This window comes from Cyprinus carpio, chromosome A8, assembly GCF_018340385.1.
Source record: "Cyprinus carpio isolate SPL01 chromosome A8, ASM1834038v1, whole genome shotgun sequence".
NCBI classification, from domain to species: Eukaryota; Metazoa; Chordata; class Actinopteri; order Cypriniformes; family Cyprinidae; genus Cyprinus; species Cyprinus carpio.
In genome coordinates this window covers 19,913,929-19,932,026 of record NC_056579.1, presented here as the reverse complement: position 1 = coordinate 19,932,026, position 18,098 = coordinate 19,913,929, and the positions used below count along the sequence as shown (strand labels likewise).

General features: G+C 36.7%; 1 protein-coding gene across 2 annotated transcripts in view; it reads left to right on the top strand.

The window, feature by feature from the left end:
• Window positions 1-18,098, top strand: part of LOC109066536 (G protein-coupled receptor kinase 5-like) — a 50,780-nt gene that overhangs the window by 14,546 nt on the left and 18,136 nt on the right. For both annotated transcript variants that reach the window (XM_042762685.1, XM_042762686.1), the window contains exons 2-3: window positions 12,630-12,725; window positions 14,719-14,831. In XM_042762685.1, coding sequence (XP_042618619.1) covers window positions 12,630-12,725; window positions 14,719-14,831 — 209 coding nt within the window. The remainder of the gene's footprint in view (window positions 1-12,629; window positions 12,726-14,718; window positions 14,832-18,098) is intronic.

The following is an 18,098-nucleotide window of genomic DNA, read 5'->3' as shown; positions in this document are numbered from 1 at the left end:
GTTTGATTTAGCAGTGCACATGAAAGCATTGTTGAATTTCTGTGACCAAGCTGTTTAGTTATTTAAGCTGAGTGTTCTTGAACTTTCAATAAAAACAGTATTTGATAACGCACAGCCTGTGGATAACTGTCTTCCTGTTGTTCTGTAATCTAATGCTGTTGATATCAAAGGTTGGTATCGGCAAATATTTGATATCTTTGTAACTCTGTTACTAGTGTAGTGTATCCACCGCTGCACTCCTTGCATGTATCAGATTACCACAAACATCCTGTTTCATGTTTGACTATCATTGATTTAAAAAGAAAAATTCAGTCATAATTGGCTTGCCTTCATGCTGTTTCAAACCCATATGAATTTGTCGTCAGTGAAACACAAAAGATAATTTTTAAAGAATATCCTGGCCACTTTTGAATTGACCCATAACACAGTCATAAAACTAGGTGATTTCCCATTTAAAGTCTTTATTTTCAATTTTGTTCTGTTTTCATATACAGCTATTATACCAAAGTCTCTTTAAGGCAAGTCATTTCACATGGTGGCCATCTTTGAAACGCCTCTCAGGCAGCTATTTCAGTAATGCAAGTGGAGCTACTATCTTTTTGAATGAGGAAACATCAAATTCTCCAAAGCTGTTCATCAGTCTTCCGATGAAATTTCATATTGGAAATCAATGAAAACCAATGAAATCTGACATTCTCATAAACGTTCTTTCTTATGCTGAAATAGCGTCAAAAAAGCTTATTTTTTCAGGCTAGACCAACCAATGCGCATGCGCAGTCTTAACTGACTGTTTCTATAGCAACCGGAGCTTCTAAAGGCAGCTGCAGTGACTACCAATTAGTGATTGGCTCTTTTCGGGGCTATTCTGCCATATTGCACATTGCACTTTCTGCCCATATATACAGTATATTATATTTTTCTCCCATTTGAAAATGAATCCTGCATTTATGTGAGGGATGAGGGATATGTCAGTCACTCCTGAAACTTTGCTGCTTGTACAGTATATGGCCCTTAGCATGAAAAACAACTTTTATTCAAATTCTGAACGATTATATCTAGCCTATAACGTGCACAAATAGCACTTCCTTTCTACTCACTAAAAAGGTGTCACTTCAGTTCATCGCGATATCACAAAGTTGATCGGGTCTATCAGTGGATCCCTAATATATCTGCTCATAGACAGATCCGCTGATAGACCCAGCTTTCAAATGCCATATGACTTCAGAAGTGTGTATAGATCACTTTTATGGTGCTTTTTGCCATTTTTGGAGCTTGATGGTCCTCATTCACCTAAATATGGCTAGGATATTCTTCCAAAAATCACCTTTTGTGAAGAAATTCCTACAGATTTGCAATGACATGAGAGTAAGGAAATGATGACAGCATTTTTATTTTGGGGTGATCTGTCCCTTTAAACAGCTCAGACTTAATATGACTCTTTTACAAAGCCAGCACTGTTGAGTTGAGCCAAAGTGAGCATGGCCTGATTGCTAAGTTTCTCTTGGTCATGACTCCTTGAGTTCTTTGAAAAGCTTTTTGAAGCCAGTGCCCTTAAAAGCGATAATAAAAAGACAAATGACCACATCGCTTTGGAACATTTCAACAAAAGGCCTCTTCCTCCAATAGTCCTGGGCTTCACCTTTGGAAAAGGCGGCACTTTTTTTACATCCTGTGGCACAAAGGCTTCTGTTGTAGTTTAAGGAGCCACACCTTGGAGAAGCCCTTAAACACATAAGCACATGGACTAGAAGACCAACTATGTGTAGAGCAGGTTTGTTTTCACTTAACACAGGTAGTCGGGTGACTTTTATTTTTCTTAGCCAGACTGTGTTGGCTACCGTTAGTAGTCCGGGCCATGGCAAATAAATAAAGTTAAATAAACACCAGCTGTGCTGAGGTTTTGTTTGTTAGTTTCTAGCATATTGGACGTCTTTTGGAAACCAGTTGTGTGTTCTCACTTTTGCTGACTTGGAGTGATATGAAACCTAATAAAGCCATGGCTTAACATAATTTCATGCTGTTTATTATCTCACATTTGAAAATTTGCTAGTGTAATATCATTCCACATATGGTCACAACCAGGTTCAGGAATGTATTTTTTTATTATTATTATTATTATTGAAATACAATATTTGGCTGTGAAATTGATTTTCAAGGCCATTATTTCCTAACCAACAATTTTTGTTTTTGAAAAAGTCTCTTATGCACACTAAGGCTGCATTTATTTTATCAAAAACAGCACTATTGTGAAATATTTTTACAATTTAAAATAACTGTTTTCTGTTTTAATGTGTTAAAATGTAATTTATTCCTGTGATGCAGGGCTGAATTTTCAGCACCGTTACTCCAGTCTTCAGTGCCGCATGTAAAAGCCTACGTTTACGTGAGCACCAATAATGCGATTATTTCCAATAATCAGACTAAGGACATAATTGCAGTAAGATATTTATATGACACGAGCAAACCTCTTCATTCCAGTTTACATATTCGCTAAGTATGGTTATTTTTACCATCATTATTCACATCCTCCACACTACATATGTTGAGCTCACATATTTATGCATGTTATTGGCCACTCTCCGTTTAGGCTACATCAAATGCAAAACATGACATTATAATCAATGAATCTATTATTTACTTAGTATATACATTTTTTTTTGTTATAATGAGAGAATTGGAGATCTTGCGTAACTCAGCACTGAGCAAAAATCCAGTGTTTTGAGAGGTGAGGGGACGCTTAAACTTAAACACCTCTGACTGGCCATTGCATTCAAGAAATCAACAGATATGTCTGTGATTGGCTACGTTGCTCAACGTTGCATGAAGTTTTTATTTTTTAACTCGTTCCAGCTGTTCTAGATGCTTCAAACCAGCATGTGATGGCATAAAGACACTAAATTAAGTTACTTAGACATTCAAATGTTGTGAATTAAAAGGTAAATTAAAAAGTGACTGTAATGCAGTATTTGTCTTTATTGTAAAAATGGTAAAAAGTTCACTAAGAGGGCATTTTCATCACCACATGTCATATATCTGGGGCATATTTGCACCGATGCCTGGTTAATTTCTTACCCATTTCATAAACCACCCCTTGCTGCCAAAAAAGGGTCTATCTAGAAACTAGTTTTTTTCTTTCTCTCTCTCTGTTTTTTTAAATACCACTTAAGGAAACAGTGGTATCTAGTGTTGTGATGTTTTACCTCTAACCGTATGGCTTCTTGAATTGATTGACATTATTATAAAAGTTCTACACACACAGTTAAACACACACAGCCAAGTAAAACAGCAATCTCTTTTATTATACTCTATTATCTTGAGTATAAACGGCTATAAAAAGCCTTTCTTCTGGGAAGATCCTCTCTATTGATAGAAGGCTGGTTTAATGCATGCACTCAGGACCTTTTTTTTTTTGTCTTGAAGAAGACAGTGAATGCTTTGCAAACCAAGTCTGCTAGCTGTGAACTCAATGACTGTATAGTTTCATTTTTAAAAGGTGAAAGTGAATGCGCACACATGGCTGAATGGAGCATCTCTACACTGTCATTACCTTTGATACACATTCATGGGTGCTTCTTTGAAAACGGGCAAATTTTTTTAAAATGCTTTTGTGTGTGTGTGTGTGTGTGTGTGTGTGTAGTGTGTGTATATATAGTGTGTGTGTGTATGTGTATGTGTGTGTAATTAATAAAATTATAATTTTATTAATTAAATTATAATTTTATATATATATATATATATATATATATATATATATATATATATATATATATATATATATATATATATCTATCTCAAAGATAATGTTACTGTGTCTGTGGGTTTTTATAAAACACATTTAATTAAAGATAATGTTACTGTATAACAGAAGTCATGAAAATCACACTGCAAAGAAGTGCTCATTATGTCACATCCAACCACCATGTGACCATGAAAAAGTCTAGAAAAGTCTTTTAAGCCACATTATCACACTTTATCTTGCTTAATAACATGTTGTCTGCATTTAGGTCCTTTGAGTTTTTAAGCTGAGTTGTCATTGAGGGAAATGAAAGAATGCCATTTAAACAAGCACTGCAAATTAAAACCCTAATCTTTTGCATGATTGCATGCAGCTAATGTTTGCATGTTGCACATTTGACTGTGTGACGTTAATGCAAAAAGCTTTCCAGAAATTGATGTTGCCGTCATGAGAGAAGTGGTTTTTCATTTCTTTCACTGCTGCGTTTGGTGATTGGTGGTACATACCACCTTTCATTTTGTTAATGAATAAGTGTTTGTCTTTCTGTCAGTGTGCATGCAAATGAATCATGCACTGTTTTGCTTATGCATACTTCTGATGTTGATCTGATATAGAGTGTTCATTATTGTGGCCTGAAAGTTGCATGTTTCCTCTTTGACTTGCTGACAAGCACAGGAGATGCTAGATACTGTTATGTTTTAAGATACATTTTAAAGCCTTTTTTTATTATTCTTAAAATAAAAAAAACTAATTTATTAGTGTTAAAGGGATAGTTCACCTACAATTGCTGGTCCCCAATGACTTCCATAGTATGTCAAAAAAAAAAAAAAAATTCAATGGAAGTCAATGGGGACCAGAAGTTGTTTGAACACCAACATTCTTCAGAATATCTTCTTTTGTGTTCAGCAGAAGACATTGGCAGATCACAGCACCTGTTTTTCTCTCTTCACATTCTCACTAAGAACACAATGACTTCAAAGTGGGGCAAAAGAGATGCTGTTGGTAGAAAACGTGGTTCTACACTTATTTGATCTCCTATAGCTCTTTTGTACTGTCATATATTTTCTCAACTACATCGATTTGACGTCTCATGCCTTCTAAGAGTAAAAGCCCCTGATGTAAAAATATACCTGCTACAACAATACAGTGTACATACAGTTGTTTTTTTGTCTGTCTGGTTGATATGGGCCTACTATTTTTTTCATGTAATTTGTTCCCTTCCTCAGGATGTGGTTTACTGGTGAACAGTCAGTCTGTGGATGAACGATTAAGTGAGAGAATGCAGTCGCAAAAACACGCTCTGCAGCTCAAAAAAAAAAAAAAAAATCTCTCAGAGATAAAGACCTACTGCACATGCATCCTGAACTGCATTTGCAATATTATGCAGCTAGATGAATATTATTGTATAATTATATTAATTGTTTTTTAGATCATAAATGTTTTTTTAGATTTTTTAGATTTTATAAATATGTAAATGAAAAAAAAAATAATTGTCTTTATAAATATCATACAGATGAGTAAATAACATAATGAATGTCAAACAACTACATTTTTTTTTTTGGGTGAACTGTGCTTTCTTTCTCCAATATATAGGCCTTATTCGTTTTTTTTGTCTGGTCTCACCATACCTGTTGTAGCAATCACGTGAGTTGGCTTACAAAACATCATTGAAAAACCTTTCACCACAGATCGACTCTATAACCATACAAGGAAACAGCAGCGCTGCAGATTTCTCGTCAATCAAAGCGTGCACAGGTTCCTCCTTGGTTCACACAGTTGCACATGTAAATTTAGCCACAGGTACTGTATAGTACACAGAAAGTGAAACTGGGTTGTGGCTGGTCTCTTTCTTGTCCTCTCTTGTCAGACATCACACCTCGAAAATTCTCGAGCAGCTCTTCTAACCGACCCTGTCCTGATGAAAGTGTGCTCTGGTATTCACACTCTTTACATGCTTTAAGCGCTTTTGAAAATGGTGTTGAATTCACTTTGTGTGAGTTTTGCAAGCATTCATGAGTCTTTTAGTGTTTGTGATATAAATGGATATACATATGCTGTGCAATTGTATTTTTTATTTTTTGCTGAAAATGTCTTGTATATTTATAGCCAATATTTCGCATCTCCTATTCATTAATTTTAGTACATTTTACACATAATAACATAAAACAAAAACATTGTATTTTTCTATAATATCCAAAATGATCGGATTGTTTTATTTGAATAAGATTTTTCAACATTTTTCCTCCTCTAAAAACATGAAGTGCATTTGTTAATATCTTGCACTGTTTTTTTAATGTTCACTTTATATTATATTTGAATTAAAAGCTTTTTAATTTTGCAATTATTATATATATAATTTTATTATTATTATTACTTTATATATATATATATATATATATATATATATATATATATATGTATATTATATATATATATTTATTATTTTTAAATATATATATATATATATATATATATATATATTATATATATATATATATATATATTATATAATATTATATATATATATATAATTTTTTGGCTAATAATGTTTTAAAATTATTACCGGAATCCTGAGTAACTGACAAGAATCCGCAGGTTTAGCAAAATAATATTTAGAAATACTAGATTCTCGTCATGTTCATTTATTTATTGATACAAATTCATGTTAATTGTACTGTCAGCCACAAACAAAGCATTTTTTTCTGTGTTTAACACAATTTACTTTTTGGCTGAATTATTTCAGAATGGATTTTGCTATGATTTTAAGCCATGAAGGCTAAAAGATAACAAGTGATCATTATATTTATCAGTTCATTGCTAATTTTAGACCCTCAACTGGTGTTGAACATGGACAATTCGACCAAGTCTACCATGTGATCCATTTGATCTACTGGGCTACTCGTTTTTCCATGACACCACGTCCGTCAAGTCAATACTTGCTATAGTCTCACCAGACCACCAACTAAAACACCAGCACTCTCGGTACAGAAAGAGAAAACAGACACTGAATCCACAAGATCAAGACAATATGTGAAGCTGAAGTGCTTCACAGTAGAGTAGAGTAATTTGAGATGGTTTTGCGTTATATAAAGTATACCGAGCGATTCAGTTATAAATGCTGCTGTAGATTCTGTGAATGTTGTGAAGTTGAAAGTACAGAAATTTCAGCAGCCTAGATTTTACATCCTGAGGTGGTGTAAAATTATGTTGTAAAATGGGTTGTGCTTCAGTTTGTGGACTGTGGTCAATAAACATATCCTTAATGTGACGCTCGCAGACGAGTGAGCGTAATTACTTGAACCGTTTCTTCAATTTATTGTATTGTTTTATTTTACAGTTGTCGTTCCTATAACAACTCTGATTCCCATTATTTGAATTGTTATATAAAGCGCTTTTAACTGTAGTTAATGTGCTCTCTAAAGACTTAAACCTCTGAATCACCAAGTGAAACATTCGTCAACAGTGAAAGAGCATTGCAGTGAATGACGAGATGTTGCCGTCATGCGGGGTGTGTGTCTGCTGCTGCTCTCTGTGTCTCTGACAGATGCGCGACAGCCCGTCAAGCATATTTTTATATCGTGCACATTAGGTCACATCCATAAAACAGACATGAAACAAAAGGGTGTAGTCCGAGTCTTGTGGAACATATTAAGCAGGCTTACTAATTCTTCAACATAATACGACCTCGTTTATAATAAGCCCGCCTCTGACATGTAACACAGTCGTGTGTGTAAGGACACAAAGACACACACAAATCATTGATTTCCTGTCATTCTTTGTATGGTGTGTGTATCAGTGTATTGATCAGCCCATGTACAGCGAGGTTTCTCTATAAATGCTGCCCAGATTTTGATGGCTATTGTAACAAATTTGGTCAAATTTGACGAATAATAGTCAAAATATAATAGCGGTGAAGTCACAAAATCCATATATGAAAAGAGAGCTTTGTGAAAGTCATTAACATTTCTATATACATAAGTCTGGGGTTAGATTTTTGTTTAAAAAAAAAATTAGCAAGGATGCATTTAATTGATCAAAATTGACAGTAAAGACATTTTTAAAAAGTTACCAACTTTTTAATTAAAAGTAATGCTATTCTTTTGAACTTTTTTTTTTTTATTAATCAACGAACCCTGAAACAAAACTATCATGGTTTATACAAAAATAATAAAAAGCACAACTGTTTCAACTGATAATAATAAATGTTTCTTAAGCATCAAATCGGCATATTAGAATGATTTCTGAAAAATCATGTGACTCTGAAGACTGGAGTAATGATCACAGAAATAAATAACATTTTAAAAACATATTAAAATAGACTAAATCGAATAGATTGTTCACAATATTGCCTTTTTTACTGTATTTCTGATTAAATAAATGCAGCCTTGGTGAGCCCAAGAAACAAGTTTCAAAAACCAACCTATGATTTTGAGTGTGTTCGTATTTATGTTTCAATCAAGTGTGTCTAAATTTTTGATGTCTAACATAGATCCAGACAAACTGAAATAATGTTTTGCGATCTCTCATCCTAACACTTCTGTGTTAAGACTCGCCTCTTTGTTGTTAGATTTTACAGAACATTATGAATGTGTCTGACATCAAGCACATCTTAGTACAAGTTTTGTCAATTCACAATTCTCAAAACACTCAAATCCTGCTGGCCAGCTGCTATGGGACACATTTTCAAATATAACTTCTGTTGCATATAATAGAGTCATTCTTTGAGACCTACAGGACAGTTTTTTTTATCACTCATTCAGTAGAAATGTTATAAAGTTGTAATACAAGTAAGCTGGTTTTAAGAAACTGAAAAGGCATGTCAGTCACAATATGAAAGGGTGCTTGCCATTCCTAAATGAAGATACATACATACACACACACACACACACATACACGTGTGTGTCCGCCTGACCGCACCGTGGCCCACAATATTTCATGCCATGAATTCCTGGACTGAATCCTCACTCACTTTGATACTGATAACAACTAAATGTGTCGACACACAGCGAGTTTGCCAAGCACTCGTAAATGCCAAACTCTGGGATCCTTCATAACACTCTATTCAGCCTAGGTGTGTGTGTGTGTGTGTGTGTGTGACCTGTTGACTTTTGAGGAGTAGTTCTGTATTCATCAATAATGATAAGGATGAAATATACTGTTGGGTTTGTTATGCAGGGTTTCTGCGAGCCTTAAAAAGATCTAAAAAAAATATTAATTTACCCTTTCACAATTTTTAATCAGAGCAGAAAGTCTTAGATTCAAAGTCATGGTATTAAATGTTGCATGCACTGCAAAAAAAAAAAAAAAATTATATATATAAATGTTAACAAAGAAATTTAATCAAAAAAAGAAGAACTATAAATGTTTTCTCAGAAATTTAACCAAACAAGGGAGTTTATGTTTAAAATAAGAACGAATATCTGTCAGTGGGTTGTAAAAATGTATTTTCTATTTGAATAAAGTTTATTTTTCCGAGCCCACTGGCAGATATATGTTCTTGTTTCGATCATAACTCACTTCATCTTGATCAGTTTCACAGAGAACCAGACTTCTTCTGTCATTATGCTACAAGTATCTTTAGACATTTGCACTGGAAAGCGACTAAAATACTGAGGAAGAAATCACTTTTTTTGTAGTGTGAACAGAATGTACAGTAAAAGTGGCTGGGAGCAGAGCTATACATTTTTTTTTTATTATTATTATTTTGTAAAATGAATTTAAAGGTAAAGGAAATTGGTTGGAAGTTGTATATTCAAGCTTTGAAGTGTTGCTAAGATAACTCTTTAGATCTTTAGAATGGAGTGAGCATAAATGATGAAATCTGTGTAGTCAATTGTTTTGGGGAGACATATATGAGTTCCTGTTGTTGCCGAATGTGAGTGGATGAAACACTGAAGATTTCGCACATTCTCTTCAATAGCTTCCACAGTACATGGCTGCTAGAGTTGCTCTGGTCTGATGTCTCTCTTATTGGCTTTAGGTTCAGGTGGAGTTGTTTTTAGCGAGTGCATATGTACAGTACATTTACATAAAGCTGCATACGCCTGGCATCCACCTAAACCTCTCCAAATAATGAGACCGGATCCCTATCCCGCTGCAGTCATAAGGGCGGTGCATGATCTTCGCTTTTCCAGCTGTAATAATCGGCAAGAGCTCCATCAAGCTCTCTAAATGTCATTCTCCGAAAGTTCGATTCTTGTTTGTATTACTTGGATGAGTGAGTGGCGAGCCTTCTGACCTTCTCAGTCGATCTGACTCTTCTAGTTGGCTCTGAGGTGGACTGAAGGGAAGGAGGTTAATTAGATCTCAGTTTTCTGACCCACTTTCTTCCAGGTGTTTTACGTTGTTTGATGCATTGACTCGAGCCGGCCTGTAATGCGTGCTCTGACTTGAACAGACCTCTGGCAGGATGATGTAAAGCAAACATTCCTCCCTGCTTTGATTGGTATCTGTTTTTTTTTTTCTGTGGCAATATGGTCACAATTACTCCTGCCGTCACATTCCCCTAAATCTGTAACAGACACGCATCGAGGATTATGTAAGCAGCAGGTTTTTGGCAAGTGGTGTTTTTCACAGGATCAGATCATTGCTTTTGTTGCGTATGGCCTGTGATCTTTTCTGTCCTTTTTTACTATAGACCTCAACACAGCCTTTTGGGTTTCTGTTGCAGTCGTATAAAATGAAAAACGTAGTTTCTTGGCACTTTTATGGCCCATGGATTGGTTTCTATTAAAACTAACAAATTTAACCAGCTTTTTTGTGTGTGTGTGTGTTATGGGATTGTCATATTAGAACTGGCTTGGAAACTTCTTGCCTTGTCTGCGTTTAGTTTAGCTACTTTTCACATGCCTTTGTTTTATGTCGTTTTTATTCGTTTTTGTCGGTCCAAATTCTGACTTTCAATTTTTAAATATGTAAAAAACATCATAAAAATACACGTTTTTAAAAAGGATGATGATGCAAACACCGTGTGAAATCAACACACAGTCATGTGCTAATTACAAACTTAACGTGTGGTTGCAACTTACCATTGCTCAGCGGATTTTCGTAAGTGAAATCTAGTCATTTCAATAGGAATCAACACGATTGGGAATTTGGCTTGAGGGTGAAACATTTCATCAGGTTCAGGCTGGTCACACAGTTTCACCCTGTTGACCAATAGAAAGCTGCTTAGTCTGAAAGTGACTTTGTGAGCTGTGCTTCATACATCACTACACTCTCGACAATAAGCAATGGAATTTTATTTTCTTGAAATTGCAGAAATTTCACTAATTTGACTGTGCATTTAGTCTGTCAATTTTTCTGTGTAAATATACTTTTTTTCAAGTCAGTCTGCTGGTTTACTAATTATGAGACATGTTATGTACAAAGAAAACAAATCAAATTTAATGTAAATATCAGTTGCGAGCAGAATATTTTTTCTGTTTAATTTCAAAAAAAGCCATAATTCTGTCAAATGACTTAAAAAATGTGAAGTGTTTATTTTGAGTGCGTAAGGAACTAGCTATGAAATTAGACTATGCAAGACAATTAATTTGGCCATTTGATTAAAAAATAAAAAAATCATTTAACAAAATTCATTCAGATGTGACTGAAATCGTTAGTTTCAAAATATCATGGTTCAGAAAAAAGGCAGAATTGTCCTGTACAGTGTGAAAAGAAGTTTAAGGCAAAATTATTTTCTAATAGTCCACTGGGCCAAAAGTGTCATAGTTAAATAAAAGCCCTGTCCCAGAATCCCACACTTGAATTGTATTTATGGCCAGTGACTTGCAGAAGCATATACTAACATTTCCTTCATAAAAAAATAAGATTTGAAGGGAATGTAAACTGGAAAATGTTACGAGTTAATGGTTGAATAAGTAACTGGAGAAATGTTCCACTAGTGAATTTGATGTTATGGTTCTGTGCTTTTGAAAATTGTTAATCTAGACGCACACAAACACAGAAATCACCCTGCCAGGTCTGAGCGATTTACTGTAACATTCCTCTCATATTTATTTAAGGCATCTGAATCTGGTTAGCGCTAACGTCACTTTAACAATCCTGCCGTTTGGTGGGAAAGGATTTGATTTGTGGCGTCTCATGAGCCAGTGGCTCTTAATTAGCGAGGCCTGTCATGTACGTGAGAGGAATGTCTTTAAGCACCAGTTTTGGGCTTTAACTACCCTGATTGTTTTTGTTTGGAGACATTCAGCTTTATTCACAATGCTGGAATGGTCAATGGCTAAATGCTCCATGTTCCCAGTCCAGAGTGGGAACGCCATGGGCTCTATTCTTCTTGAATTCAAATTCAAAAGAAGCGGAGTGAAAGAAGCGATAAAGAGCACCTTTGTAACTAATGAATGTGCAGCAGAAGCAGCTCTGTTTTATTGGCCCGCATAAGTTTGAATGCTTCATAAGACAAACAGTTATTGCAGAGCGCGACACGGTTTGTTGTAAAAGCTCGGCTTTTCTCTTGGGAGGGAATGCATATTTTTGACCTGTGCTGACGTCAGAAATGACACTCTCGTTTTAACCACAGCTTACTTACTCTCAGGCTGAGAGACCAGATGCTGACATGGTTTATTACACTGCTCATGTTCAAAGTCACGAGGAGATTTCATGAGGTTCAAAGCTAATTAGCGTTCACATAAAGCATCCTGGCGATTAAAGACAGCATGAAAAAGCATTCGCGATGCATTAAACTTCTATAATATGTGTTTCTGAAATAAAATCAGTATTGGATTTTCCTGTAAATATGTATTTTATCCATTGGGATTTGTGGAAAGTGCAATATTCTGTTATTGATTAATATTATTATTCCTTTCCCGTGCACAGTTATAAAGAATACAAATGTTGATATTGTCTGGAAATAGTTTTAAATGGCTACTTTTGTCTTTTTTCTTTCTAGGCGGAGGAGGAAAACGGAAAGGAAGAAGCAAAAAATGGAGGGAGATCCTTCGTTTCCCTCACATCAGTCAGTGCACAGAGTTGAGCAAAACCATCGGTAATGTATCAACACTTAGTGTGTCTTGTTTATACACTTCCTGCCATTTTCATGCTCCTTGTCAGCTGCTTGTTCTTCTGGCCAAGTGTGATGTAACTTTGCTGTTCGCTATTGTTTAGCTGTCTCTGAGTTTACTTTGCCATCGGCTTAATTCCAGTTTGCTTACAGTCTGAGAAATAGTATGCAAGAGTGCGCCCCAAATTACAATAAGTTGAAAGTAGCGTGTCAAAAATGCCTGGATGCCATACTTGTCCCAGTGGATTTGCAAAGTATGCATCCTTGCATGCTGTTTGGTCTAATATTGCACACAATCCCTTGAGCAACAGAAGAGGAGGAGTGACCGTTATCCAACTTTTTCAACTGTTGAAAAATAACAGCCAATTCAAGACTTACTTAAGACTTAAGTTTGTACATATATGCACCAATATACTGTCCAACAGTTCACAGGATTTTTAATGTCTCTGAAAGAAGTATCTTATGCTCACCAAGCATTCAGTTAAACAAAAATAAAATAAAAAAAATATTTACAATACTAAAATAGAAAACAGTTATTTGAATTTATTTCAAAATGTATACATTTCCTTTTTCAGCATTGTCATATGATGCTTCAGAAATCTTTCTAATATGATGATTTTATGCTCAAGAAACATTTTTTATTATTATCAATGTTGAAAACAGTTGTGTATTATTCTCCTTCATAGCACGCCAAACCTGTATGATTGACTATCAACTGCGTCCCTGTAGTAAAAGTCAGTGGTGTTCAAAACAGCACTGAACCCCGCTGGATTTCATTGAATGGGCCGATTATCTTCTTTTGTATTCCACAGGATACAGTAATATAGGTTTTGTAAAGACTTGAGGTTTAGTAAATGAGGTTGAGTCTTCCTTTAAAAGTATGCACCTTTCCATTAACCACAAAGTACAGTTTTTACATGGTATATACACTCACTGGCCCTTTATTAGGTACAGCTGTTCAACTGCTTGTTAACGCAAATATCTACTCAGCAGCATCTCAGTGGGTTTAGACATGGTCAAGATGATCTGCTGAAGTTCAAACCGAGCATCAGAGTGGGGAAGAAAGGTGATTTAGATTTCAGAAACTGCTGATCTACTAGGACTTTCATGCACATTATGTGAAAATATCTTGCGAGTGGCAGTTCTGTGGGTGAAAGTGCCTTGTTGATGCCAGAGGTCAGAGGAGAATGGCCAGATCAAGCTGATAGAAGGGCAACAGTAACTCAAATATCCACTTGTTACAACCAAGGCTTGCAGAAGAGCCTGTGTGATTTGTAGCCTCAGGAAACTCTCAACCAAATAGAAGATCAGAGAAAGGGTTGCCTGATCTGATGAGTCTGATTTCTGCGTTGACATTTGTGGTAGGGTCAGAATTTGGCATAAACGACATGAAAGCATGGATCCATTCATCCTGCTTTGTATCAGTGGTTCAGGCTGCTGCTGGTGGTGTAATTGTGTGGGGGATATTTTCTTGGCACACTTTATTACCAACTGATCATCGTTTAAACATCACAGCCTACCTGAATATTGTTGCTGACCGAGTCCATCCCTTTATAACCACAGTGTGCCCATCTTGTGATGGCTACTTCCAGGTCGATAACGTGTCATGTCACAAAGCTCAAATCATCTCAGACTGGTTTCTTGAACATGCCAATGAGCTGACTAAACTCAAATGGCCTCCACAATCACCAGATCTCAATCCAGTAGAGCAGCTTTGGGACGTGGTGGAACGGTAGATTCGTATCATGGATGATCAGCCCACAAATCTGCAGCAACTGCGTGATGCTATCATGTCAACATAGAACAGAATCTCTGAGCAATGTTTCCAGCACCTTGTTGAATCGATGCCACAAAGAATTAAGGCGAATGCGAATGCAAAACGGGGTCCAACCTGATACTAGCAAAATGTACCTAATAAAGTATCACTGTTTCACCACAGTCATTTTTTGTAAAGTTTTCCTTTTGTTTTGTGTCTCAGAGCGGGACTATTTCAGCCTGTGTGACAAGCAGCCCATTGGGGGACTTCTGTTCCGCCTCTACTGTGAGACCCGACCAGAGCTGCAGCGATGCATCCAACTCCTGGACGCCATGGTACGTCTGCGCACACATACACGCGTCTCCAGCACTCAATGCACCTGAATTTATGTTCTAATGAAAACAGAATTTATTTAGGATCGTCCAAACACGAATTGCTGGTTCTTTTAAGCAACTCCTCATCTTTAAAAAATCTCTTGTCCACTCAAAATTTCTCAGGTTTCTTGTAACCCTCCATCAGTGTTCCACTGTCCCGGACAACATGCCTCCCACATGACTAGCCTGGGCTATCATGGAGTAAAGCCCAAAATATCAGGACTGGCATGTGGTCACTGAATGAGGCCATTGTCTGGTCTCTCCAACTCCCCTATAGACCCCAAACAGTCTGAACCCCGGGAACCTGAACCCATGACAGGAAGTTGCCGTCATAAAACATGGGGCAGCGTGTTTGTGTTTTTTAGGACTTGGAAAAGGTGTTCATCTTGTTTATGGTGTCTTGGAACATTCTCCTCCTCATTTTAACAAAAACCCTTTGTGTGGTGTAGCTGTGTAAGTGAATAGGGAAGCTTTATTGATGTGTTTCAGAAACGAACGTAAATGCCATCTGAAAGTCAAATCAAATAAAACAAAAATGTCTTGAACATAAAAGCACTGTAATCATGCCTGGGTTACAATGTTACAGCTAATGAAGGAAGAGCAGATGATTTTTAAATAATACAGGGAAAATGTCACGATGGTATGTTTTTAGTTAAAAGTATTATAATAATCATTTATTGGGATTTTATTAGGTGTTATTTTAGAAAGAATAGAAGTCAGTAAAGGTGTATAGGACCAATAAATTAATCATAACTATAGTTCCTTGTTTGGAGAATTTGCAATAGACACGGAGATGTATTGAACTGAGAATGTTTGATGTATGTATGTTCTGCAGGCAGTGAGCGTGTATGCATGTGTTTGTGCGAGTCACCATAAGGAAAGAGCCCGGGGGGATTTTTTTGAGGCCTGCTCTGACGTCAGAAAGTAGCGGGATCTCAATTGTTGTGGCGAGTTAGACAGCACTGTCTGTGTCTGCTCTGTGTGAGATCTGTATGTGTGTGTGTGTGTGTGTGTGTGTGTGTGTGTGTGTGTGTGTGTGTGAAACAAGGAAAGACACGTGAGAACTTTCATGTGAGAAACCTCTTCACACATTTTTTGGGTTTATGTGTACACAAAGACAAATGAAATGTGCATGCCTCTGACCTTTTTGGTCCGTGGTTTGTTATTCCATCTCAGTGGAGGCGGAATAGTCCGACGTTATCGCACACATCAGATTGGCCCAGTTCCTCTGTGTCAGAGGCAGCCCGCCATTTGTTTTGGCCTGGTGACTCTACTGTACCATTCAGAGCCACTGACGTAGATCTGTTCTCAAACCACTATTATGATTGGATCGCTCTCTGTGTGTATGTGTGTTTGTATTTTCTGCTTTTTTCCATGCAGTGACCTTTAACATGCAGGCATAGCTAATTCCCTTGCAAATTCCATCATCTCCCGTTCAAAATATGGCCAAGATGACAGTATTTAAGCCCTGTGTCCTTTCTCAATGTCACTGAGATTCATTTCTGCATGAATTTAGAATAACATTTATATCCAGCTATTATTTTTTGTGTCAATATATAAATGGGCATCATCTCTTCTTTACAAGCTATAGCCCGAAATAAACATGAATGAACATCAGAAGGTATCTTGTTTCAATCGCGGAGAGACGTCAATACACACCATTTTTCAAGTTCAAGTCCACTGACGTAAATCTACTCTCCTGTCAATCAAACTCCAGCGAAGGGTCAGTTTAGGCTTTTATTCAGATATAAACACACATACGTAGAGCACATCAAATACTGTAAATAAGGCTTAATTAAACTTGTGTGATGCGTGAGAACCAGTGAGGTTTATTCACATCTGAGCTTCCCCGATGAGTAATTGATGGGAACTTTTAAACTTTATGTTAAAGGGAACTTTCCCTAACTAAGGCACTAGCTGCAATTAATTCCATAGACTTCTATTGAACTCTGAACATTCCTTGTAACATTTTCTTCCTTCATTACTCAGGGCACTATTTTAAATCTTCCATTGGAGGAGTTGCCAAATGTGTTAAGGGGAATGGAAATCACACTGCTGTATGTGTCGAGACGCTGTGCCCGCGCACACAGTCCCCCACTATGTAATGACGTTCAGTGTATTTAGTGACGCTGCTGGGCCGTGCTGGCGCTCCAGGACCTTATGGAATCCCGCCGTGTTGACTGGCTGGTTACCAAGCAACCTGAAGTCACACACACGGTGGGCTTCATGAAGCGTGTGTGTGTGTGCTCGTGAAGCATATGTGTGACGCGTGTGCGGACACATGGTTTGTGCGAAAACCTATTTGTGGGTACATATGCTTTGGTGTAGACGCATGAGCTTGTGTGTATGCTGCTATGTGTGTGTTTACATCTTTCATGGCGGAACCAAGTGGGGGCAGGTGGTCATGGAGAGTCTTGCGTAATGGGATCCACAGAGCACGAGGGCCGGAGAGGGTGTTGATGAGGGTGTCATCAAGCATTACCCCCCAACACACACACATAGGCACATTTACAGCCCTTAGGGAAAGGACGTGCCAGACTGTGGAGCTCATTCATTGTGTAATCACTCAGACTCAATTACATGATGCTTCTGCCTCATTCAGCATATAGAAATGGATACTGACTGAAATGAAGTCAGTGGATGTAGTTTCTGTTTTGCTGTGTTGAACAAGTGATTTGAGTTCACATAATACTCTCTGTCGGTGTCGGTTTCATTAGTCTCAAGGTTTTTGAGTATCGGCACAAAGTCTGGTCAATATTAGCCTCACATGACTAGTTCTTTGACTGACACATCAAGTCTGGTCCATGTTGCAGCTTATTCTGGGCTTTAAAAAACACTGTCTGACTGACTTATAACGTAAATAACCATAGTTGATTTGTTTTTACATGTTGTGGGGTCTGAAAAAGGTTATGCCGTAATAATAGACTATTTATAATGGCCCAGTTTTTTTTCTGCATACCCCCTAAAAGCTGGGTTGTTGCACCCTCAGTAAGCTTGTTTAGCTTAGATTGCCAACTTATTTTAATATTATTTATAATGTAACTTATTCTTTTTTTTTTTAATTTTGATGTGTATTTTTTTTTTTAAGTTTTAGTAGTTTTGTAATGTTCTTTGTTTTTTTTTTTTTAATGTCCCTATTATGCAATTTTTTAAGTTTCCTAATATTGTTTTGGGAGTCTCCTACAATTGGTTTGCATGCATGCAAGGTCAAAAAAAATGTTTTTCTCA